Genomic DNA, 25682 nt, shown 5'->3' on the forward strand with positions numbered 1-25682 from the left:
GGGGATCTCGGCCGAGGGGCCGGGCCGGGGGCGTTGCGGGGGTCGGGGCGGGCCCGGGTGCGGCTCAGGGGGGCGGTGGTGCTGCCCGGCCCCGGCTGTGTGCGGTCTCTGCTCCGCTCCATCCGCCCCGCTCTCCGCGCCGCCGCTCCGGGAGCGCCTCTCGCCCGCCCGCCCGCCCGGCACCTCCCGCCCGGCGGAGCGGGGCGCGGAGGGCTCTCCCCGCCATGGCTTTCACCTTCGCCGCCTTCTGCTACATGCTGTCGCTGGTCCTCTGCGCCGCCCTCATCTTCTTCGCCATCTGGCATGTGAGTACCCCGCGCTGGGGGCGGCTCCAGCCCCGGTGTGGCGGGTCGTGCCGTGAGGGAGCGGGGCGGGAGGAGATGAGGCGGCGGCGGGCGAGCATCCTCTGGCCAGGGCAGCCGGGGCGGACTGGGGCTGGCCGGGAGACCTCTGCCCGCGGGACGGGGTTTGTTACACCCTGGAAGCGCACGGAGCCGCCGCCACGGGTCTGTGGCGGGTTGGGATCTGTGTGGGCTCGGGGTCTGTGTCAGCTCGGGGTCTGTGTCAGCTCAGGATCTGTGTGGGCTCGGTTCCCGCCGCCCCAGAGGAATTGAGCGCTGCCCGCCGCTCCCCGCCGGCCGTGCCCTGTCCAGGTAACAACATCTCCTTCTCCTCCCTGCCCATAGAGCGCCGTGACGGGGAAACGCCGTACCTGATGAAGCCGACACGGTCTCTGTAATTAGTTATCCCTTCAGTAATTACTATGTTAATAACTTCCTAAAAAAAGTCGGGGTTGAATGGGAAACTCTCCCATCCTTCGGATGCGTGACCCGCGTGTCGTGGTCCACCTTTGTTAACTGAACTCCACAGGGCTGGTGCTCGCTCCTCACTCTTTGCTGTGGTAGGCGTGAGCGTGTAACTCAAGATGTGAAATCATCCCAATGCATAACTTGCAATTCTTTTGAACTGTTATGTATTTTCGAATTAATTGCACTTTATGTGTGCTGCACGATAGCTCCGTGCTGTGAGCATTCAGGGTGGAACAAGATCATTGGAAAACAGAGCCAGTCTCATGGATGCTCCTGCAGCTACCTGATGGAGTATGATTAAAAGAAAAATCCTCCTTTGACTAACAAGCAAGGGAGATGCAAGATTTATTTTTATTGAAATGAAAGTAAAGCTGGTAGCTTAGTTATATTAGCACTATGAAAGAAATCCTTCTGTACCGAGAATGCTTTGAAATTTACTTATTTTGTACTCTTCATGGGACTGTTACAAGTTTGTATTTTTTTATTAAACCACAAAGGTGTGATGGTAGTGCCAAGGGCTGTTGTGATGTCAAATACTGCAAGGTTGGAAAGGATCTCTAGCAGCCAGCTACTGCACTATGAAAAAAGGAGTAGTAAAATTTAGATTATTACTCATGTTTTCTCTCCTCCTCTTCTGCAAACCTTTAGGTCTCCAAATGTGAGAATTACACAGTTTCCTCAAGGGGCTTAGAGTTAGAAGTGTGTTCTCCTTTGAATCTCTAGCTACAAATTAAACTGCAGCTATTTTAATGGTTTTATATATTTGAGGTCTGTCTCTGTGTCCTCTTTTTTTGGGTCTGGAATTGTTGTAATGTGAATTCATAAAGGACTTCTAGCAAATCTGGCAAATTATTCTCACATAAATGAGTGTAGTGACTACAAATTTACTCTTAGTGGAACATTTTTTTAACTCTCAGTCTATAAACTCATGAAGAGCAATCCCTCAGTATGAGAGCTTTGTAAAGGCAACTAGGAAAGAAAACCTTTTCTTGATACACGTATGTTTATGCTGCATGTTTCTTGCATCTGTTAAGAAATTGTTGAGGGATTGAAATGGAAAATGGCTGGAAAATGGCTCTTCTGTTGTAAGAGAGAAAGAATTGGCACTATCTTTTCTAGTAAATAGAAAAAAATTCTATTAAAATGTATGGTTTGTGAAGGAAAGTAATAGAATAACAGATTCAGCACCCTGCCAAAATAAACTTTCAGGCATACGTGTTACCACATACACAGAACACAAGGATTTTTATTATCCTTTCTACAAGAATTGGTGCAGTCTGGTTTCTTCTGTGAGTTATGTATTGAGTCATAGGAGTTTCTTTTACCTTAAACAACTCAGTTGTGAAAATCTTCCCAAGAAACAAAACTCCTACTGCTTCCCAGTGACCTGATTTTTCTTCCACTATAATATACTGGTAAGGGACAATAAATATATTGTACATAGGTTCTAATAACAGCAGAGGAGTGTTTCAATAATTATATTTTCCTGCTTATTTTTTTTAAAGACCTTCTGTTGCTAGGAATAAGTTGATGAATAATCTGAGCATCCCATCACTTTGGAAGATTTCTGAGAATGAGGATGTATATTTTGTAGATTATTTTTAGGATTATTTTAAATTATTAAAACATAAGAAAAAACTGTAGCATTTGGGCTTGATATTGTTCTAGCCTGAAGCTGAATGAGGTTTGGGCATATATCTTGAATGATTTAACAGCGGATCAAATAAAATTTCATTTTCTTCCTGCTGGCAAGTCAGATGAATTATAATTTTTATTCATGTTGATCTAATAGGTTCAATAAAAATTGTACAACCAAAAAAAAGAGAGTAAGATGAGGATTTTTATTTTTCAACACTGTGCTTATCTGGTGCCTTTCCTCTAGAAAGTAAAGACTGTTTATACGTTCCTGTGCTCCTTATTCTTTGGAAGCAGATGAAATGAAGCTGGTCAGAGCATTTTAAAGGAATTGTAAACAAAACACACACTGTCCTCCAGATATCTGGAACATACTATAGTTTTTTTCCTTCCTCTGAGTGATCTTCTTGTATAGGTAGCCAGAGGTGTCTGTCATAAAAAACTTCCAAACAAAATCAAATTGGATATTATCAGAAACATTTGTTTAAACTCTGCACAAGAATTATCTTAATGTATTATTGCTGTAATTTCACTCATATATATTAAATGGAAGAAAAGGACTTGAAAATCTTCATGTACTACATTCATGTACTACATTCAACCAATGTGACACTCTGTGACAGAGGAATTTTTAAAGCATTTGGGTTGTTGAGTGACCACATTATCTCTTGCTGTAACATCACAGTATTAGAAACGCCACGTAGAAGTGCATGATACAACTAACAGCAGAATTTGGTCTACTAACTACATAATTTGATATCCTCATCTGATCTTCTTGTAAGCTCAAGAAAAGTGTTTGTTTTCCCACTGAATATCACAGACACTTTGTTCTGCCATCCTCAGCTCTTGTTCTTCTTTATATACAACTTTTTACTAATCAGTTTTCTTCCATTCCTAAATGATCTTGAAGTAAGATTTTAGTTTCCTGTTAACATTGAGCTGAGCCGTGTCAAGTCTGTTTGAACTCCTCACATTCATTTCTAGTGTAGCTCCACTAAATTGTGTCTCCAGTGAAGTTAACTGAAGTTGACCAAGTGACTTATTTGTCCTCAGTTAAAAAGGGATACGCTTGTGTTGAGTCCTGCAGCACTGTATTCTCTTAAAGCACATTGGTTTTGAGTAATCTGAATCCTTCCCTTCTGGTGATATTTTAAGATGAAAAGACTTGCTTTGAGATTTGTTATTTAAAGGAAAGCTTTAAGAAAAGAGCTTTTCAAAGTGGTCCATCTTATAATACCACAGCAAAACAATTCATAAATACCAAGAGCATTACTGTTATGAAGAAAAGAACTTCCATGGTGGGCCATCTCTTTTTCAGGTTCCACAAACATATCTTTGCGTGTGACTCTTCATAAACTAAGGATTGCCAGAAAGTATCAGGGGTATCATGCCAGTGAAAAAATTTGCAGTGCCAGCCTGAGAAGTTGTACCACACTGGATGCTCTTTGGAGTATTTTGATGTAGTTGTGAATGCAGGTGAATCCAGGAACAGCTCTTTGGCACAACAAGAGTGATGTGTGTTGAAAGCAATGGCATCTGCTTGAGCCAAGCATTAGGAGAATAAAGCAGCAGAAGATGGAGATTTTTTTGGTTTATGCCCCCCCACACCAACTGATTTTTCTTTTGAAGCATGAGGAGAGTATTAATCTTGATAAACTACCTTAATATAACTTTAGCTTCACTCAACAGGTACAAGCTCACAAGTATAATTAAAAACAGTGGTAAGCAGTGACTGAACAGAGGCTGATTGACTTGTAGTTTTAATCAAAGCATCCTTTTCTTGCAAACACCAGGGAATGAAGCCCTTGGAATCTGTATTCAGTGTTGTTTCTGCTACTGGCTTTGTGTGTTATGTTTATCAGACACCTTGAGTTATGTATGCCTTGTTTTCTCATTTGCTAAGTGTGAATAATGGAACTAAACTGCAAGTACTGCCTGTCATTTTATTTAAGAGCTATTCCTAAAATGTCTTTGCTTTCTGACAGAAGGTGCTATACACATATAAGATGTTGCCACTTCTGTTTTTTGTCACTGTACTCTCCTGGTGATGTGGACTGTGTTTTATTAGCACTCAAGTTTCAATAGCTTAGGTAAAAAAAATTCAAAAGCTCTCAAAGAGTCATGGATGTGGAATTCGGTGAGTATTTGGTTTCTGACTTACTTAGGCTTCCTCATAAAATTCTCACCTAATTTTTGATAAATTGTACATCCTTAATTTTGAAGATGCATTAAAAGCACATAAGCTTGGCTTGCTAGCAAATTCAGTTGAGCAAAACACTTTAGTCACAAATGTGCTGATCTGTCAGTGTTCTCGGTGTATCTGTGTCCTGTTGTTTCTGTAACTTAGGTTTGGAGGAGAGCTCTGCTTTACCTGAAACCTGTAAAGAGATCTACAATCTAATTTGAACCTGTGCTTCTCTCTGGTGAAGGCTACCAGTCATCTCAATTTAATCTCTTTGCAAAGCTTTAGAGCCTGTCTTGAAAAGAAAATAATTTTTTTACAGACTTGTGGTCAAGCCTGAATTTCTTTCGGATTTTGAAGCTCAGTACTGTTCTTTAATGAGTCATTAATGCATTTCTCTGAGAATGTTGGATAATTATGTGCTTAAAAATAAAATCATATTAAGGCTTGATGAAGGGGAGCACAAATGCTGTTGCTGTATGTTATACATATTTCTTGAAAACGTCTTTTCTTGCCTTAGCAGCTAAGCACATTGTCCCTGAAGGTTTTATAGTCAGGACAGTTTAAGGAGTGAGTCTGATATTTCCACTCTTTTTAAAGACAGAGCACAGCCAGATTGCCCTGGCTATAACCTAGCTTGACAGTTCCCTTACAACTTTTCTTTCAGAAGTTTGTCATATTAATGCTGACAGACAGATATTAGGCCAGGCAGCACAGGCTGTGGAGCAAACACATCTTATATATTGGGAAAGAGGTATGTCTCAGTTTAGTAACCTTGCCATGCTTAAATAGTAATTAAACAGCTCAAAGAAGTCTATGGGCTCCAACACAGACTTAAATACTGCGGAAAGATTAAGCAGAATCTCTGTGTATGCTTGAACTGTCATGATGAGATTTATTTGGAGAAGGATTTTAAATTGTGTGTGTTTGCCACTGGCTGTAATTCCAGATGCCTCACAAGTCACAGTGACTCCATTAGCTGTGTAAAATAAATTATTCTGTGGAGTCTCGTGCCTCCCACAATATGTGCAGAGAGCTATTTAAATGTTACTTGGTTGTCACATTTCCAAGGGGGTTTTGGTCTTAGGATTAGTTGTAAAATCTACTTACTAAAGGGATTTATATCCAAATTGGTAAATAATGTATTTCTAGTGCTTTTAAATAACTGCCATGCTTGTTAATAAGCAAGGCAATATAGCTGTCATATTTTATTAGACCGTGAGTAAAGCTCTTAGATTGAGTCAGAGGCATGAGTTTATAGTTCATTACGTGTATTTGTTTATTCAGCCACCACACACTACATTAAATCACATGTAAAACATTGAATTCAGCCCTCAGACCTCTGGCTTAGTGGATTACCCTTACCCCAGTGTAAATATCCTTTTAGCAAAGTATTTTTCAGAAGAAGGAGGAAGCTCAGCAGAGAATGTTTTCCATACAGATAACAGACATCTCTTTGACCCATTCCTCTTTGTCAGAGCCTGTGACTTGTGCCTCATTTATAACCAGTGTGGCTCCTGACAGCTGGAGGTGACTCTGCCAGGCAAAGGAACTAGATCTCCCTTAAGCTGTAAACTGGGAATACTGGGAGGCTTACCCTTCTGGTGGTGGTAGTTTGGAAAACAGGTATCTCTCCCACATGAAACAGGTAAGGATTATTACTATTTCCACTCTGAAAAGAGTCACTTAAAGTCACAGGGCAGTGTCAGCTGATGGGGTAAAGGCAGAAGAATATCAAATACTCTTTGATTTACTAGGTCACCTTCCAGTGTTTCACAGTTGGAAGTTCCCCGTTAAAAAATTCAACTTGTGACCCTGATGGTTTGCAGAGGGCAGGAAGCAATTTTATTAACAGAATGGTTCCTGTGTTCCTTGATAGTAATGACAACTCCAGAAATGTCATGTTCCTGTTAAAAGAAATAATAAAAGGTTCATAGAATAATTCTGATTGGAGGGAATCTAGGAAATAATCTAGTCAAATCTCTTCTTCAAGGCAGGCCTAATTTCAAAGTTGGGCCAGGCTGCTCAAGGTCTTGTCCAGATCACTTACAAACTCTCCATGGGTGGATAAATGAAACACTGGATGGATGGATGGATGGATGGATGGATGGATGGATGGATGGATGGATGAGGGGAGAGCAGTGGATATTGTGGATATTCCTCGACTTCAGCAAGGCTTTCCTCACTGTCTGTCACAGCATCCTCGTAGGCAAACTCAGGAAGGCTGGACTGGATGAGGGGACAGTGGGGTGGATTTGGAGCTGGCTGAATGGCAGATCTCAGAGGGTTGTAATCCATGGCACAGGAGAGGCCTGTCAGGAGTGGTGTCCCCTAAGGGTTGATGCAGGGCCCCGTGTTGTTTAATTTATCCATCCACTTTTACCCATCCATGACTTGGATGAAGGGGCAGAGGCCATCTCAGCTGAGACCAAGCTGGGAGGAGTGGCTGTGCAGCCCTTCAGAAGGATCTCAACAGGATGGAGAGATGGGCAGAGAAGAACTGCTTGAAGTTCAGCAAGGGCAATTTCAGGGTCCTGCACCTGTGGAGGAATAACCCCATGCACTTGTACAGGCTGGGGGCTGACCTGCTGGGGAGCAGCTCTGTGGAGAGGACCTGGGGGTCTGGTTGTACAACAAGCTGTCCCTGAGCCAGCAGTGTGTCCTTTTGGCCAAGAAGACCAATGGTATCCAGGGATGCATTAGGAAAAGCATTGCCAACAGGTGAAGGTGCATTATCCTGCCCCTCTGCCCAGCCCTGGTGAGGCACATCTGGAGTGCTGTGTCCAGTTCTGGGCTCCTCAGCAGAAGAGGGACATGGAGCTGCTGGAGCAGGTCCAGTGGAGGGCTGTGAAGGTGATTAAGGTACTGGAGCTTCTCCCTACTGAGGAAATTGGGCCTGTTTTGCCTTGAGAGGGAACTTCACCAATGTCAGTGTCTGAAGGGAGGGTGTGAAGAGGATGGACAAGGCTCTTCTAGAGTAGTGCAAATCAATAGGACAAAAGGCAATGGGCAAAAGCTGATGCACAGGAAGTTCCACCTGAAGATGAAGGAGAACTTCTTTCCTTGCAGGTAACTGAGCACTGGAACAGATTGCCCAGAGAAGTTGTGGAGTGTCCCTCACTGAAGATATTCCAGAAGCATGTGGACACAATCCTTTGCCATGTGCTCTGGGATGACCCTGCTTGAGCAGGAGGTTGGACCAGACAACCAACTGTGGTCCCTTCCAACCTGATCCACTCTGTGATTCTGCAACCCTGAGAACTTGTTCCGGTACTTACTGCACTGTGAACATTTTTTTCTTACACATGGCTGGAATTTCTGTGGTGCAGCTTCTGACTTTTGTGTCGTTCTCATGGTGCATTCCCCTGAGAAAAGTTTTGTGCTGACTTCTGTGGAACCCACCCCAGGAAACTAATCCTCCTAGATGCCATGCTAAGGCACATGGAGAAGAAAGAAATGGTTGGTGACAGCCAATATGGCCTTACTAAGGGCACTGAGAAATTTGGTGGCCTTTTAGAACAGGATTACAGTGTTGATGGATGAGGGAGGAGCAACAGGTGTCATCTGCCTGGACTTGTGCAAAGCATTTGACACTGCCCTGAATGACATCCTTGTCCCTAAACTGGAGAGACATGGATTAGACAGACGGATAACTGAGTGGATAAGGAACTGGCTGGACAGTTGGACTCTCAGAGTTGTGGCCAACAGCTCAGTTGTTGAAGCCAGTGACAACTGGTGTTCCTCAGGGGTCAGAATTGGAACTGATGGTGTTAAACCCCTCTGGTGACACAGAAAGTGGTATGAGGGCACCCTCAGCCGGTTTAATGACACCAGGCCATGGGGTGGGGTCAACTCATGGGAGGGAAGGGATGCCATCCAGAGGGACCTTGCCAGGTGGACAGATGGGCCTGTGTGAGCCTTGGGACATTCAACAAGGCCAAGAACCAGATCCTGCACCTGTGTCAGGGTGATCCCAAGCACAGATACAGGCAGGGTGGAGAATGGATTGAGAGCAGCCCTGAGGAGAAGGGCTCAGGGGTGTTGGTTGGTGAGAAGCTCAGCATGACCTGTGCTCACAGCCCAGAAAGCCAAACGTGTCCTGGGCTGCATCAACAGGGCTGTGACCAGCAGGTCATGGGAGGGGCTTCTCCCCCTCCACTGTGCCCTCCTGAGACCCCACCTGGAGTGCTGGGTCTGGCTCTGGAATCCCTAACATAAGAAGAACGTGGCTGTTGGAGTGGGTCCAGAGTAGTTCCACAAAAATGCTCAGTGGTTTGGAACACCCTGAGAAGGCTGAAATAATTGGAATTGTTCAGCTTGGAAAAGAGAACTCCAGGGAGACCTTAAAGCCCCTTCCAATACTGGAACGGGGCCTACAAGAGAGCTGGAGGGGGACTTTTTACAAGGACATGTAGTGAAAGAACAAGAGGGAACGGCTTTAAACAAAGGGTAGGTTTAAATGCAGAGAGACAGCAGTGCACCTTGTGAAGGCAAGACAAAAGTCTTTACATTTTTCTCCTCTTCCCATTGAAAAGGTATTGCTATAAAGGAAGGATTTATTTTAGGAATGTCATTGTGGAAAGTTACATTAAAATCACAAAACATTTACAATGGAAGTAGGTTTTCTCAGCAAGATGCTGCAGGAGTGCTGAACTTGTGGCTCCAGTTTTGATAATGTGAGCACATGAAGCAGAATATAAGAGGGATGAAGAAGTAGTGCCATCACTGAGCTCTCCCATTGTACACGGCTTGCAACTCCCTCATCAATGTAACAGGTCATGAAAAATCTGAGTTGGTTTCAGGTCCTTTTTTTTTCTGTGCTTTTGCAGGTCATGTCATATTCTAGCTGTCAAATATAGGATGAGTTTTTTAAAATACATCTGGAAGTCTAAGCACGTTGCTGGAGAAACCAAAGCTTAAAGAATTAAGGAAACCTACAGTAAAATGATGATCATTAGTAACTTATAGCCCTTGCAATTATCTCATACTAGATAGTGTGCAAGTGCCAGGCATTGTTGATACAAGCACTATTTTTTTTAAAATAGAATGACATTTGATTTTTTAAAATGCATTTAAATGCCAACCATCTTCACGCTGTGTGTGAGTCACAGTTTCAAGTGTGTAATTGTTTAGTCAATCTTCTGTTGCATTATTATTTTATCACACTATGAGTTTGGGCTAAATAGTTCACATTGTATCACCATTAACTAGAAACTACTTTATATGTTCACAGAATGGGCATTTATAAGCAAACATAATGAAGGCTCCACTGAAATCAATTTAATTGCATGTACTTCAGAGTCGTTCTTCCCTCAGTATTATATAAACACTATTATCAGATCCTTTAGAAAATTGATTTGCTGATCATCCAAGTGACAGGCCTGTTTTGAGCTATGCTGAAATGTATCCTTATCCTTAATCATGCTCCTGTAATTAAACTAAGGAGTTTTGTGAGAACATGGCTGAACAGATGAGGATGCTTTTTGAGTTGCTGGTTTTTAATCTCAATTTTTGGTCACTTCTACACGTTGCTGTATCCCCTCCTCTTGCCTCTTTTCTGCAACCACAGCTCTAGTGCTGCTTTATTGCTTCCCCTTGCCTTAGCCCAGCAAACACAGCTGTGTGGCTGGAAGCCACTTCATGTGTGTGTCTTGGCCTTGGAGTTGTTTCCTCCAAGTTCTGCCTGGCCTCTTTTTGGCAAAGAAAAAACTTGGGAAGGTCTTTAATGTGGTCATCCCTGCCTGATGCTGCCTGCATTAGGAGAGCCCCTGTTCCATTGTCCTGCCTCTTGCTGGTCCAGCTGGGCTCCTGCTGTGCCACTTAAAGTCAGGAAGCGCAGATCCAGCAGAATTTCTGTCTGCCACAGGCTTCTTTCTGAGACAGCATCAGTAGAACCCACTGCTGAGTGGGTAATGGGGAATAAAAATGACGTGGGAAGGGGGAAAATGGAACTGTGGGAGGGAGGACTTCAGGGAGAAAAATGTGAAGGAAAGAGGAAATGAGAGGAAGAAAATGATCAAGGGACTAACCAGAGGGAAGATTGCTTTGTTCTCATTCTCATTTGAGAGGCAATTATTTGAGCAGAAGAGGCTGCCTGAATCCAGAAGGTATGGTTAATTCAGGTGGTGGATGTTTCTGGACAGCCCGTGTAATGAGTTTTCTGTGTGGGTATGGTGTAATGTGTGACATGCTTGAACAGATTTTTTTGTGACAGAACCCAGCTTCCTTTATGTGTCTCTTGCATTTTGGTGAATGTGCATAAATTGCTGCTGGTAGGAATGAAGAACACAGGAGAGGGGGAAAAAAGTATCAGCAGCAAGGAGAAACCTGAGAGGAAAACTAAGGAGTGTGTGGGGGAAAGGAAGGCAATGCTTCTCCCAAGCATGTATCAGTGTAACAGAACTTTAAAATAACAAAATAATAACTTGGAGCAATATGTAGGCGTCTTTGGAAGCTCAAGAAAAGAACAAATTCTGTTGTGGTGATAAGATTGGATACTTGCTTAGAGACAGCCCTAGCCAGCTGGCCAGTCTCTCACACATGACTTTTATCTACTGATACTGAAAAGAATCTCCTCTTTTGATCTCATTCTCTTACCATCTTCTTTGGGGCAAATATTTTTTCTAGTTGTACCTATTTTGGTACATTTTCCCATCTGTTTACTGCATTGTTTCCCTGAATTTATTCTGCAGAAGCAGCCTATTTATTCCTAGCTTTGGATTATCAGCTTTGGGCTGTTAAGTAATAAAAAAGTGCTTTAGTTAATTTTGAGAATAATTTATGAAGATGGAGCTTTTGGCTGTAATGCATCTGTGTGTTTCTCATTGCATATACTCTAATTCAGATGAGAATAAAAAGACAAGTAGAAACATTGCATGGGAGCACATTGAATTTAAGGTGAGATAAATTAGAAATTATTTGTACTTTTTAGGAAAAACAAGGGCAGAAGAGTAAACCCTCACACATCTACAGGTGGGTAGTTATCTTGCTTCCAGACAGAATAAATCAGATATTGGTCCACTGTAACCAGACCACCTTTTCTCCTACCTTCTGCACCTGGCCAGCCTCTTGTACAGGTGTTTCACCAACTCCTGTCTGGTCTGTCCCCAGTTTGGTGTGGGAAAAAATGGATAGTGAAGAATTTGGCCTATGCAAAAAGCAGATAAACAAGTCTGTAATGATGCATCTGTGATATAGAGGTAGTGAGAAAGACATTGGAGTTAATTTCTTTCTGTGTTTTCTTAGTTGATATGGAATTTTGTATACAGAGAAGCAAGGGCAAAGCAGTGCTGAAAGCAGAGTTCTGCAGCCTCTCCTGGGCATGGGTAGAAAATAATACTGATTTCATCTCTCCCTGCTTGGTTGGGGGATCTGCAAACAAATTCATCTGCACTAGATATCTCCTGAATCACAGCCACAAATACGAGTTTGACACCTCAGCTGTAAAGCTTGGATCCAGACTCCCATCATTTCCTCTTGGTCCATTGAAGAGATCAAGACTAGGGATGAAGTCTTGGCCTAACTTTATACATATGCTTGTTCAGTTTATCTGCAGATGTGGTCCTTGTTTACATCCTTTCCAAGACAGAAGAAAAAGCTGGTGCAAGAATGTGTTTGACTTTGTTACAATGACCTTTGCCTTGATCAAAGGTCTGGAGCATCTCCCTTAAGAGTAAAGGCTGAGGGAACAGGGGCTGTTCAGCCTGAAGAAGGGACAGCTGAGAGAGGACTTCATCAAATGCCTATCAGTATCTGAAGGGAAGGTGCCAAGAGGACAGAGCCAAGGTCTTCTCAGTGGTGCCAGTCAATAGGACAAGTGGCAATGGGCAGTAGCTGCTGCACAGGAAGTTCAACTGGACTATGAGGAATAGCTTCTTTCCTGTGCAGTGACTGAGCACTGGAACAGAATATTCCAGAACCATGTGGACACAATCCTATGCCATGTCCTCTGGGATGACCCTGCTTGAACAGGGAGGTTGGACACACTGTGGCCCTTTCCAGCCTGACCCATTCTGTGATTCTCTGATGCCTTTTCTTAGTTTGCTAGATGTGTGCTGTGACTGGGAATCCTCATTGTAGCAGATTGCTTGCTTTTCAAGTCCTGACCATCAAATCAAGTTAATACCTAACTAAGAAGTGACAGCATTCCCAGTCATGACATGTCAGTTTGATGTCACTGATGCTCTGTCAATATACTGATCGTGGGGTTTTCGTGCTGAACTGAAGAGATCAGAAGTGGTTAGATACTGAAATGTTTAAAAGGTTTTGATCTTGTTATCTGAATCGAAAACCCTGTTTGTTTTGTAAAGACTCACACTAAATACCCTATTGCATGTAGGAGGAGGAGACCATATGCAGGAAGAGAATATTGGCGGCGTACTTGTGTCAAAAGTACAAGGAGTGTGGGAGATTTGTACTCTGTTCCCTACTGCTGCAGAGATTCCACCTGTATTTCCCCCAGCCTACAATGATGCATAAATGTTGTGCCTTTGGGGCTGGTGGGAAACACTGTCAAATCCTCTGTACGATTTTATTGGAAAAAAGAGAAGAGCACACGTACAAGCGCTTGGGAATGCGAACCGTATCTCCTGCCTTTGGTTCAGACCCTGACATTGACTTCACCATTGACTTTACTGACTGACCCATGGAGTCTTCAGTCAACTGAGGTAGAAGAGCTGTTTCTACCACACTGAATGTAATCAAACTGAAGTATTGCATCTCTATGTACAAATAAGCTTCCATTCTGTTCAGAACAATGTGATCTATTCACCAGTTTAGGTGCTAATTGAAAATGTGGGGGGGGTTTTCCTTCATGTTGGTAGCAAGCCTTTGTGTCCCACTGAGGGGTAAGTTGTGGGGTGTGTTTGATTCACAGAACACTGCTGGTTGCTGAACTGGTTCCCTGTAGTGAATGCAGTAAAGTAAGGTTTGTTGTTGTTTTGTTTTTTTAAAAAAAAAGAAGAATCGTGACAACAAAATGATGAAATCCTTTGGGAGAGAAGGAAGGATGGCAGTCTGGACTTACCTTAAAAATTCCTCCTCCGCTTGCAGTCTGTTTGGAAATGTCTTCTAGCTGCAGGGAGCAAACTATTAACCTATTTAGAAACAGGCTCTGTACAGCTATATTAGCATCATCCCTCCTGCACAGCTTGCTGCTTGTCTTCCTTTTCTTAACAAAATGCACTTTATATGTGCACAGCTGATTTTTGTCTGGCTGGATTTCAGCTGGTGTAGACTGGAAGACAGTGAGTGGGTATAAAATTGTGATAAAAGCACAGGTCATCTCTGTCTGTGGTGAATCAGTGGGACATTTGTCTCTCTGCTGCAGGAGGAGGTTGACATCTCACTTTCAGGATGGCTGGGGAAGATATTTCAGTATCTGTGGTGAGCAAGTGAAATCTGTGACCAGAATCCTGTTGTTAGCCAGTAAAAACTGTCTCACCTTGCAGTTTGATGAAATTATTTTTAAAAGCCCGTTTCATAGCAGTTGTAGAAATCTGTCAATAGATGCTTGTCAAATCATCCTTCTGGAAACATTGTGTGCACAACAGAATTTTGCAGTTGCTGAGGGTTTTTTAGTGGTTTTGTCAAAATTAATAACATCAATTCTTTACATTCACGAATCAAGTTGCTTTTCCAAACTGTGATTTGCAGTGTTGCAATAAAAACTGGTACCATGGACATAGTAAGTTTCCAATCAAGGCGCTCAAAGCTCTGTACAGTGTGGATGTACTCCTGAAGATAAATTTCTGTATTTTTCACAGTGTGGATGGAGTTTTTCATGCTTGTCCTAATAGGTGTGGACTGGTTCAGGTGACTGCCAAATAGTTACTCTTAATTGTTAGTGCACTTCTCTATAAGCTTGGAAATCTGATTTTGTGTAGCTGATGCAGTAATATTGCTTTTGTCCATCTGTAAAGGGTTGGGGTGTTTTTTAATTTTGTTACATTTTCACTTGTATGGTTTTGATCTATGCAGGGGGAATGCAGAGGTGTAAATATAGCAATGCAGGCTGGTATGTTTGTGCACACATGCTCTCAAGCAAAAGAGCCTTCTTCTATGGATTTTTGTCAGTATTTACTTACAGTAGTACAATTATACCTCCATATTTCCATAGGTCGGTAGGAAATAATTTTGAGTTGTGTTTACAGAATGGAGATCATGCATTTTTAGATTTGCATATTGGACTTTCTATTGGTAAAGCTGCCTTAGGATCTAACTTAAATACTTGAGAAATTACATTAAGATTTTTGTGACTTAAGTTAGCTTAAGCTTTCAGTTAGAGCCTAAAAAGTTAAAATCGTGTTGTCCTAAATGTAGCATCCTTTTTACAGACAAAAGAACTTCAGTAAAGAGATAGAGACTGAGTGCTCAGGTGTTTGTTTGTGCAGCCCTGAATGGAGCCACATTTTGGATTTCTGTGTGGAGGGTTGTTTGATGGTGGCAGGATGTGAAATTCGAGCTAAGTAGAGCAAGGAAATGCCATACAATTGTTAGTGTGAAATCTGACAAATAGAACAATTTTCTACCCTTGAGTGACTTAAAACCATTTGCAACCTGCTTAAAGCAGTGTTCTGCTCTAGAGATGAACAACAGCACAATAATCAGACAGAAGTGCATTGTTTCACTTTCATGTTATTAGTGTACTGACAGTATTCTCTGTTTCCCCTAAACTTTATATGGTGCAACAATCCAGAGGCTTTGGTTCTTCTGCCACTGATTCTGTAAATAATCATAAAAAATGGAAATTATATTTTCCTTTGTTAAGACCTTCATTGCCTTGGAGGCAGATGTATAACGGCAAAGCATTGTTAGATATTATTGTTTACTTTTATTAATATGTGGCAAATTAATAACTGTAATACTCAGAAAATTAAATACTCTGGGGAGAGAAAAGAGAAGAAAGGAATGCTTCTCATCTCACTTTTTTCTTTGCTCTTGATTTGGCTCTATTGCTAAGGTTCTCATCGACACCAGCATTTCAGATCCACTGGTCTGGGAAACTAGTGTGTTGCATGGAGGGATATGATGAAAATCAAGACTTGGTACTTTTTCTTTTTTAATAGGAAATGCTTAACAAATGGATATAGACAGAAAATACAAAATGATAAAAAACATAAAATTCACTGGAATTTGAGGCAGGTCACTTCTCCATTCATAAAATTTTGAATTACCTTTTGTGCTCAGTAGCATTAAGCAGATCAATTCAACCAGAGAACAAAGAGGGATGAAGAACACCTCATAGCTAAATCTCTTGTTCAGGTTCTTTTCATATCATGATAAGAATTGGGTAGCAAAAAAACCATTCTCTCAATCTGTCACTTTGTTGTTGTCTCTGTTCTCTGTAGCTCTTTATGGGCTCTCTCACTCCCTCATGTCAAGGCAGTGACTTATCTTCCCTTCTTGGTCCTTTTTCATTCCTACCTGACTGACTCGTACCTGACTGACATTTTTTCAGTTGCTGCTTCTGCCCAACAAAATCCAGCAATGCACCTCAGCATATTTTCATCAAAATGGATCAGCTCATGCTCCAAACACATTTTCCCAGCACAGTCAATATGTCTGTGCACCGGTTGCTGGGCAGGCACGAAGTTTAGGAGCACAGCCTGCTCCTAATCCTGCCTGCCTTCTGTCCATGTGCTGACTTGCAGTCAGCCTGTGAACTGCAGGCCCTGGGCACTGTGAAAGCTGCCTGGGAGTGTGGAAGGAGAGACAAATTGTCTAAATGAACCATTAAAGACAGTTCCTTCAATATGGGCTGGCGGTGCATTGATGGGGTGGTGGCAAGGAAGCATATGTTAGGTGTTACTGTTCTGTTCTGTGGTTGTCATCAAGTTCTGTTTTATCTTAACTTTCCTGAGATGCCAGTAGGCAATAATAGCCAACTTCTTTGCTGTCACTGCATTCACACCTACACCAACTTCACTGCCACCCTTAACCACCACATTCTCAATTAAAATATGTTTCTGTAAGAGCTCAGTGATTTAAAAAAATGTATCTTCCCTAAAAATGAGATATCATAGTTAATTTCTAGCATGAAGTGAAATTTTCATTTTGATGGGTACATAAGCATAGAAAGAAAGCAAAATTCATGCTCAATCTTATGTGAATACTTCCTTATTCAAAGCTATGATTATGGTCTCTCTGATAAGAAGAGAGAGTGCAGGTAATTTAAGCAAATTTTATAAATATACTTGCAATTGAAACAAGTATTGTCATCACAATCTCATTGATGCATTGTATGTATAAATTGGGGCAAACTCCTTGCTGAATTGTATTGGGAGTTTTGAGATTTGCAGATGGTGTGAATCACCAGAGACTGCAAGCAGTATTTTTATAGAACTTTGATTTTATTAGGTGGAAAACACAAACAAGTACACATCTCTCACCAGAAAAAAAGCATGGCTAGGGCAGAGGCAGAATAAAATTCCTGCAGTGATTTGCAATTGGATTCACAGGGTAAGTTCCCCAAGACAAAAGGTAGTGCAATATCCATTGTCCATTTAATTCTTGGCCTGTTTATGCAGTAATTATAAAAAAATTATGCTAAACATGATGCAGTTTTTCTTTTCCTCATAAGGCTTCACAAATCAACAGATAACTTGGTGTTTTGGCTTTTTTTCTTCAAGGCCCTAAATAAATGTCAGATGGTCCTTATTCTTGTCTATGAAGCTGTGTACAGCATTAATGTTTCCTAATAGAAATAAGTGTCTCCTTCTTGTAAGAACCAAGCCCTAGCACATGCTTCCAAATTCTGTTCAGCTTTGTGACCAGGGGCTGGTCATTTTTCTTTGGAACAGTGTGTTTACTGTGTGACCTTTGGAGAGATTGGGTTGCTGGTGTCCGTGCCATGAGCATGATTTGTAGTCTCGATTGCCACCCTCCATCAAATTAGATTGGCTCACTGAGAGATAATGAATGCTTTATAAAATACATTCATTTACAAAGGTGAAACAATGTCGTTTCTTATGAACTGCCCTGGCTGGGATCTGTTACATTGTCTGAAGATGAGGTGAGATGAGCTGCCCAGCTCAAGATGCTGCCAAGTGTGGCAGTTTGTGGGGTGAAATAGCCCTTGAGAGTGTCCAGGTGCTCTCCAGGAGCACTCAGGAGCTCTGAGTGGGAATCAGGCAGCTGACCTGACCCAGCTGCAGAGGGAACAGGCAGGAGGTTGTTCCTCAGGCTGTGTCAGAGCACTGCAGCTCCCCTGAGAGCCTTGTGAAATACTTCAGGAGACAAGTGCATGGTTATTTGGGGTTTGGGTGGAAGAATGGCAGTTCCAGCCACTAAGTGCCCCAGGCCATTAAACTGCTACAGGAGGCCAGTTATAATTGAAAGAGGAAGATATTTCCTAATTAATTATGTAAACCCCACTGCAGCGCAGCCCAGCTGTACTTTCAGTAATACAATATCATTTGTTGCACAGTTACTCAGTGTGTTGAGAGCAACTGCTGATCTTAAGAAGCTACAGTTTTACTCAGTTGTGGCTTTCAATTTTAGACAAACAACATTGTAAGATTTAAAAACAACAGCAAAAAAACCCCAACACACCCCACTCCCAACAACAAAACAGAAGAAAACCATACCCCCCCAAATGCTTTGGGAGTTGCTTTATATTCCTTTAATTCTGAGCCTGCCCATGCTTTACATTTTTTCACTGTAACTGAGAAATGGGAAACAGGAATGCCCTTTTTCATAAATTAAAATAGATATTTTCATGTCATCACTAGACTTCTATTTCTGCAGATTTAACAAAATATAAAATATTATGGAACTTTTTTTTGAAATAAATTGAGGAGGATTTATTTTTGTCAGCCTCCTTCCAGAGAGACACTGTAACTTTTATTGAAGAAACTTTCCTTCAGTCATGTGAGCTTGAAACCAGACCTCAATCTCTTTCAGGTGTAGTAGGAATGTCTCTTAACATTGTCATAGCTTGCAGGCTTCTCAAAAGGTTTGTCTGCGAGACTGTTGCATTTACACTTACTGGTTCTGTGAAAACCATGTGCTTAAATACCTGTCAGAGGCATTTCAAGGCACTTGTGTATAATGCAAGCATAACATAAATTATGTGCCAGCAAATAAAGAGTAGAGGTTTGGCTACAGAGCTGGGAATGTTGGTGAAGGTAAAAAAAAAAAAAAAAAAAAAAAAAGGAGGAAAAAATAGATAAATATAAGTAAACAAAAATATGCAGTATATTTGAGGCTAACCTCTTTTCCATCCTTCCCCCTTTCTGTCAGTGCTGATGCTGATATCCAGTTGCAAAGAGACACCCAATTCTATGTGTGTCTGACTCACGTGCTCACGTGTAACCCTCCTGCAGCTGGTCCAGCTGGAGGATATGTAGACCTGTCCAAGAAATATTAAATACAGAGAGGTCATGAGCCTTATCTTTGCAAATGTACTCCAAGCCCCTCACAGCTTCTTTTAGTTGCTCTTTTACCATTGCAGATCTAATTCCAACTTGGAGAGATACTGCATCCATAGGGAGAAATGCTTCACTTGTAATCACATTTTATAGTTCCCTTTGTGGTTTATTCAGCCACTTCGACTTGTCATAGTTGAATAAATTGAATTCTGTGGAGTGCTCTTGTAAAATGCCACACTTTTGATTTTTAAATGTGCTTCTGTGGCACAAATGCAGCATTAGAGTGGGATGAGGAGCAATGCTGGAGTTTGTGGATTGTAGCTCTGGGTTTTATTGTCGAGCCTCTCACCAGATTATTATGATTCAAGAACAGGCCACTTTCAGGTTTTCTGCTCCTGCCTTCCTCCTTCTCTGTTAAATGAAAGTTTTGGCTATGCAGCAGGTCTGTGCAGACACCCAGTTGGTTCTTTCCTGAACAGTCAGGCAGCAGGCACGTTGTTACACATCCAGGAATGGCTGTTGCACTCATACACTAATTACCAGACTGCTGCCTTGTATTTCCATCATCTTTTATTAAGAACAGACACTTTGGTTTGTAAAGTGTCTAAAAAGGAATCATTGTTTTAATGTCTCTTCATGTGGTGTCTGTCAGTGAGCTTTCCTTCCTTGGGTGAAGCAAGACAAAAGCAGCAGAAAAGGTATTACTAGAATGCAAACACAAAGTTAAAAATGTGCTTTGAGATCTCTGAATGAAGTGTACTGAGGATTATTACAGCTGTTTTGTTTCCAAGAAAACAGTCTTCCAAGAAAATGCTAGCTCTTTGCTAGATCTAACACGAGATCTTTCAAGAAAATGCTATCAAACACTATTATTTTTATAGACAAATTGACTGCTGTACTTTAAAAGCACCAGAAATTACCAAGATGTCTCAATCCATCTGTTAACAGAGGAAACCCAAGGACCTGAGCAAAAGGCATCTCTCCATTAATGAGGTCTGAAGTAAAGTTCTAAAACCTGCCAGAATTTAGGAAGGGTATGTTTGCTCTAGAGTTCTTTACCTTTTGAGGAATGTGCTTGTTAATGAATAGCAGCTTAATGGTGAAGCTGATACTAATTAAGAATTAATATCTGAGGTAGGTTTAACAACTAATAAAAATGGACTGTTTATTTACTAAACCTGGAACGTCATATCAGATCCATCTCTGTGTTTTAGGCAGCTAATGACTTTTTCCATCAAATTTGGAGATGTATTCGTTTGTGAAGTAGCTTTATATCACGTGGAAATCTGAGTAAAGAAATCTTGCCGCTATGAGGGAAGAAATATGGAAAGTAGCAACACTGAAAAGACTATAGATATGATTTTGCAGAGTGACAGATTAATGAGTTCTAGGTGTCGTGTGTAGGAGTATCCCATGTTTTGTTTTAACTACTTCATTCTAAAGGGAATGTGTTGGGGAAGCTATTTTTCCATATTTTCCCTGGAAAGCGGGGAAGGCAGGCAATGCGTTTAATTATTCCCTTAAGGTAAATAAGTTTGAAGGGGCATTCATTACAGGACTTGTAAAAATTGTTTTTCAGATAATTGCCTTCGATGAACTTCGGACAGACTTCAAGAGCCCCATCGACCAGTGCAACCCGGCCCACGCAGTGAGTACAGCCAGCCCCGGGGCTGGGGCTGCTCCAGAGACAGGGAGCACCCAGCTGGCAGTGAGGGATGGCTGTGGAAATGAGTTGGGAGTCTCTTGTGAAGTCAGCTGTGGTTCGGAAAATTGATTTATTGGGCCAGTCTTAGGCAGCCAGATGGTGATTTTTTTGTTAATGGCTTTCCTCTTTGCTGAAGGAGGCAGGAAAGTAATTTGTAAATTCAAAAACTGAAGAATGTCATGTGATGCTAATGCTTTCTTTTTTACCTTTTAATTCTGTGGCACGAGTTTTCCTTTTTGAAATACTTTGATTCCTCTGTGCTCAAGCACAGGATGACCACCTTCTCCCATACTGTCTGTATTAATGAGCCAAAAACTTGAAAGAACTTTTTAAGAGGTGCATGCCTGGACCTCTCTGTCCTATGGCAAGGCTCTGGATTATCCTATGCTTTAGGAGTAAATATCATTTTCTGCTGCATCTTCTATAGGAGAGCATTAAATACCTGGGACTGTAAACTCAGTTTTAACTAATGAACCAGAAATGCAGCCTAGATTTAAGCATATCTAAATTCCTTTGATAATTAAAGCTGTAATCTAGGGTTTAGCTGATTTAGCTGATACAGCTACACTTGCCAGTTTGTACCACCAGAACTGAGAGCAGAACTTGGCTCCCCATCACCTCACTGGCAGTGACACTGATTATGACAGGTGCTGAATCTGATCTCTACAGAGTATCAAGTTTTTGAATTGCCTACAATTGATAACCAGATTCACTAGCTAGTACTTTGTCATTTAACCTTGTTTCATAACTCAGCTGAGGACTTATACTGCTTAGACCACTGATGATTTTAAGCATAAACTTTATAATCCTAGAATTTTATTTTTTTTTTTTTTTTTTTACTGTTCACTGACACATAAGCAAAGAATGAGAAGAAAAGAAAGAAATTATATGAAGAAATCCTATTGAGGACATCAGGGGATGTAATCTGGTTTTGAATTTACTGGAAGTAATCTGATTTTCAATCCACTTTATCTGTTTTTACTTCCTATCTGAGAAATGCGCACTGAATTTATATGTACCAAATTCAAGTAAGTTGTTCACTTCCTAAAACTCGAGATGATCTATGGAGATGATCTCATCTTATTTTAAAATGGTAAAGAATTGGTTCCCATGATAAAAAAAAAATAATTAACAAGTCCCTTTTTCAGTCATATTAGTTGAGGAATTAAAACGTGAATCATAAAGTAAAGCACAGCAGAGTATTCTGTGGTTGGTTCACATACTTGACTTCCATGAAACCATCTGTGATAATTCAAGCAATAATCTCAGATTGCTTTTTTCTGCACAGTATACATGTTGATGCCTTTTATATTGTCATAAAGGGAAGATTTTTAGCAGGGATTTCTTATATCTTTTTGTCAAGTGTATTTTCTTTTTTCCCTCTGCACCATTGCTTGTGCCCATATTCCATTTATTTGGTGGTGTAGTTTTCCCTATTGCACTGTAAGAGTGTCTGAAGTTTACCCACATGTCCTCCACAATGTTTTCGTGACAGAGGGTAGAGCCTTTTTGACAAGAGGAGACTGAATTAAATACAAATCAGGGGCATGAAACAATGTCAGTACTGAGAATTTAATTCAAATTTCCTGGTTTGCTGTCCATTACCTTTGGTTCAGAGATAGAACTTCCTACTTCTCCAAGGCCAGCTGCAGTTGGCATCTGTCTTTCCCTCTGCACTTTGAAAGGCAAGGGAGCTTTCTGCAGCTCCACAGGCACATCCACACACATTCATTCTCATGTTTGCAACTGAGTCTAAAATTTCTGACTCTCTTTTAGCTCAGAGACTCCAAAAAGAGGTACAGTGTTTTTCTGCTGCCTATCAAGCTGCCACTGCCTGATTGCCTTTCCAAAATAATACTTTTATTTTAATGGCTTAAACTTGGGGACAGGAAAGCAAAAAAGACATTTATTTGGAGACTAGACAAATTAAATTTGTCACAACTTGAGTTTTAAAGCATTTGAAAAGCAAAAAGCTTAGGGAGAGTTGGCTTCTCACATTGTTATAGTACATTACCTATTTTAAAAAGTTAATAGTTTGGAATATTTTTGCCATAAATGAAAATATCACGTAGTCTTCTGAGGAAAGCAAACCCACTCTGTCTTCTGCAGTATAACTAACAGTAGAATCTTTCATAGTAACTCCAGTCATGGGGTTATGCAGTGAAATTTGGTTTTGCTAGTGAGCTTCTCATTATGAGCCATTGAAAAGAAAGCCTGGCTTTGATTTGTCTTCTTTCTCTGAGCTGAGTTTAGAACATCTTTTGAGTCACAGTACTTAATTACAGTGCTTCTCAGTATTTATGAATGCATTTGTTTTTTAAAGTGGCATTTCTAGGCCATTTCTGGTATTTTTCACTAATTTGTTAAACTCTCTTATCTGATGTTCAGGCACCATCTTAGTGACAGAGGCACTTCAAACTTCATTGTTGTTTTTCCCACTCTGGTTTTTCTTGAAGCCAGAGGTTGGGTGCCTGAAAATGCAAGATCAAGTCTCTGTGCTATCAATTGGCACAACTGGAGAGAGCCATAAATGCTGACTTAAAAAAAGAGTTGCAGCCTCTGACTGAAGGCTGACATAGACTTGAATCCCCAGCTGATATTGTTACACCCAGCATCAAATGAGAAATTACTTATTGGGAGTTAGAAATGGGAAAATCATTGGGTTTGCAAGCAGTAGGTAAGAAGTGAGTGCTGTCGATTCAGATTAATAACGTGTTGCTTCACTGCAGCCATTAATTGAAACATTGACCCTTTGTAATTGTAATATATTGTCTTAATTTGTAACACCAGCTAATCTCCTGCCTTTCCCCCACTTTCTCTCGACAGAGGGAGCGGCTGAGGAATATTGAGCGGATTTGCTTCCTCCTGCGAAAGGTGAGCGTGAACCAGCCAAGGATTTGTGAAGTTTATGAGAATTAAAGCCATCCCGTGGCAATGTGCATTTATTTTCTCTTTGATCCTCGCACTCTATTGATGGAAAGCTGGATTCAACTGAGAAGTGAAAGTCAGGATGACCTTGTAAGGACAGAGTAAGACAGATTATAAAAGGTTGGCATAATAGAGAGTGTCTGGATAAAAATTGAACTTCAGAACATCAGCCCATTTATTTTGGAACAAGCTTTTCCAAGGTGGTGAGTCCTTTTACAGTTGCAGCTGGAGGTTCTTTTATAGTCCTATAAAACTGCTGTTATTGTTGTAGTACAGGCTTTTAAAATACCCTTTTTTTTGAACAGTGGGTTACTACTTGACATGCTGAACATTTTTATTAGTTACATATCTAATGTTCAAGGTTTCTGGTTGATGGAATAAAGAAGTTGATAGCAGTATGTATTTTAGCTTGGCACAAGTGAGAGGCTGAGTGCCTCAGCCTCTGAGAGATTCAAAGGAACTGATAGATTGTGGGTTACTTATCTATGGCTTCCAATGGGATTTTCATAAGCAATCTTTGTTTTTCCTGACTGTCTCCCACTGAAATAAAAATAATCATAGTTCCAAACTATTTCATTCTGTGTTCAAGTTTCTACAGATTGTGTTCTGCAGAGTGGTAACAAAGTCACTAAATCCTACATTTTTCCTTAAAAAGGTCATCACTGCAGTGTGGACTGCTGAATGCACCCTAATCAAGCTGAGAACCTAAATTGGGATAGGATTTTGAAAAACTGGTGGCGTCATTCTCAGAGGTTTTGGGAAAGCCAGTGCTGAGGATTTTCCCTTTGGGTTGATCCAAAGGCATAACTATGACCCCATGTAGAACCTATGGGCTGCCATCCTCTGCTCAGTCAGAACCTGTGAGCATGGGACTGCTGGGAGCCACGTTTAAGTACTTCCTGAGCCTGTTTATGCCACTTGGGATAGGGAAATATCACCAGTATCTTTCCACTTTATCAAATAGGCAGGCAGCCAGTCTCAAGCTGTGTCCCAGTTTTCTTGGACATAAAGCAACTGTTGAGTGGTAATGGTTCAATATATGTGAGCCCCACGGGAACGCCTTGCCTGCATCAATGTTTAATTTTTATTGGGCCTCAGCCTTGTTGTGAACAGCAAAATGGAGTGTTTTGGCTAATTGCAGACTCTGTATTCATGAGGGATTGGCTTGCTTCTGGTTCACTTAAATGGTTTGTTAATTCAGCCTCTTCTTCAAAGTTCTTTGGGGACACATTTGTTTTAATTGAGAGATTATATGCAAGAAGAGGAGGGTGCAATAACTACAGAGATTTGTAGCCTTCAAATCTGACAGCCACTAAAAATAGCTGTGTTTTATGTAGCATAGAGGAAAATTGAGGAAAAACAGTAAAGAACTGAGTGCCAGCTATATTGATACAGGAAAATAGCTGTTAGGATTCTTCCAGCAAGTGCTAAATATATCCTTCAATATTGTGTGGCTTTAGGGTCTGTTTCTATTTCTATGAAACAACAGCATACCTGTTTTGAAGTCAGGAAGTTCTTTTACAGGGCTTTGAAAACAGGCTATTTATGACATTAGAAATTAATGCTTAAGAGCTGATGTAAATTTGTTATTTTAAAGAGGTTATAGGTGGGCTATAAAAGTATGTTCAGTTTAATTATATGCTGATTTTAGAAGGAGTTCTTGGGAATTGTTAAACTGTTAAATATGTCATAGAAATCTGACCCCAGTGAGCAAAGGATCTTTTAAGGGTGTGTTTTTGGTTTTATCTGCAAAATACTTGGAGAAGTTTATTGAGAAACTGTGACCAGATGTGTGATATTTCACCAGACATTATATAACTTACCTAACTTATTTACATTTTCCAAAATAGAATGGGGGGTGCAACTGTTCTGCAGCCAGGCATTTTCTGATGTTTGGTTTGGGGAATATGTTTCTATATCATTAAAATAAGCAGGGTTTGTGTGAAACATGATGATGCTGGCATGCAGGAACACAGGGGTCCTTGTTTCTATGGTGCTGTAGGATTAGATAAGCCCAAATTTTCTGGTTACTGAAGAATGATTGATTCGGCATA

General features: G+C 41.0%; 1 protein-coding gene across 2 annotated transcripts in view; it reads left to right on the forward strand.

Moving 5' to 3' along the window:
- Window positions 1-224: 224 nt before the first annotated feature.
- The window catches only part of CNIH3 (cornichon family AMPA receptor auxiliary protein 3), a gene marked incomplete at both ends in the record, with an annotated part of 43256 nt that continues 17798 nt past the window's right edge, over window positions 225-25682 (forward strand). Inside the window, 3 exons of one of the 2 annotated variants that reach the window (XM_083858562.1) lie at window positions 225-305; window positions 20575-20643; window positions 23527-23574. In XM_083858562.1, the coding sequence (XP_083714688.1) occupies window positions 225-305; window positions 20575-20643; window positions 23527-23574 (198 nt within the window). The remainder of the gene's footprint in view (window positions 306-20574; window positions 20644-23526; window positions 23575-25682) is intronic. The other variant, XM_083858563.1, reaches the window with a different exon arrangement.

The sequence above is a fragment of the Zosterops lateralis genome, assembly GCF_965231275.1.
Source record: "Zosterops lateralis genome assembly, chromosome: 3".
In the NCBI taxonomy this organism is placed as follows: Eukaryota; Metazoa; Chordata; class Aves; order Passeriformes; family Zosteropidae; genus Zosterops; species Zosterops lateralis.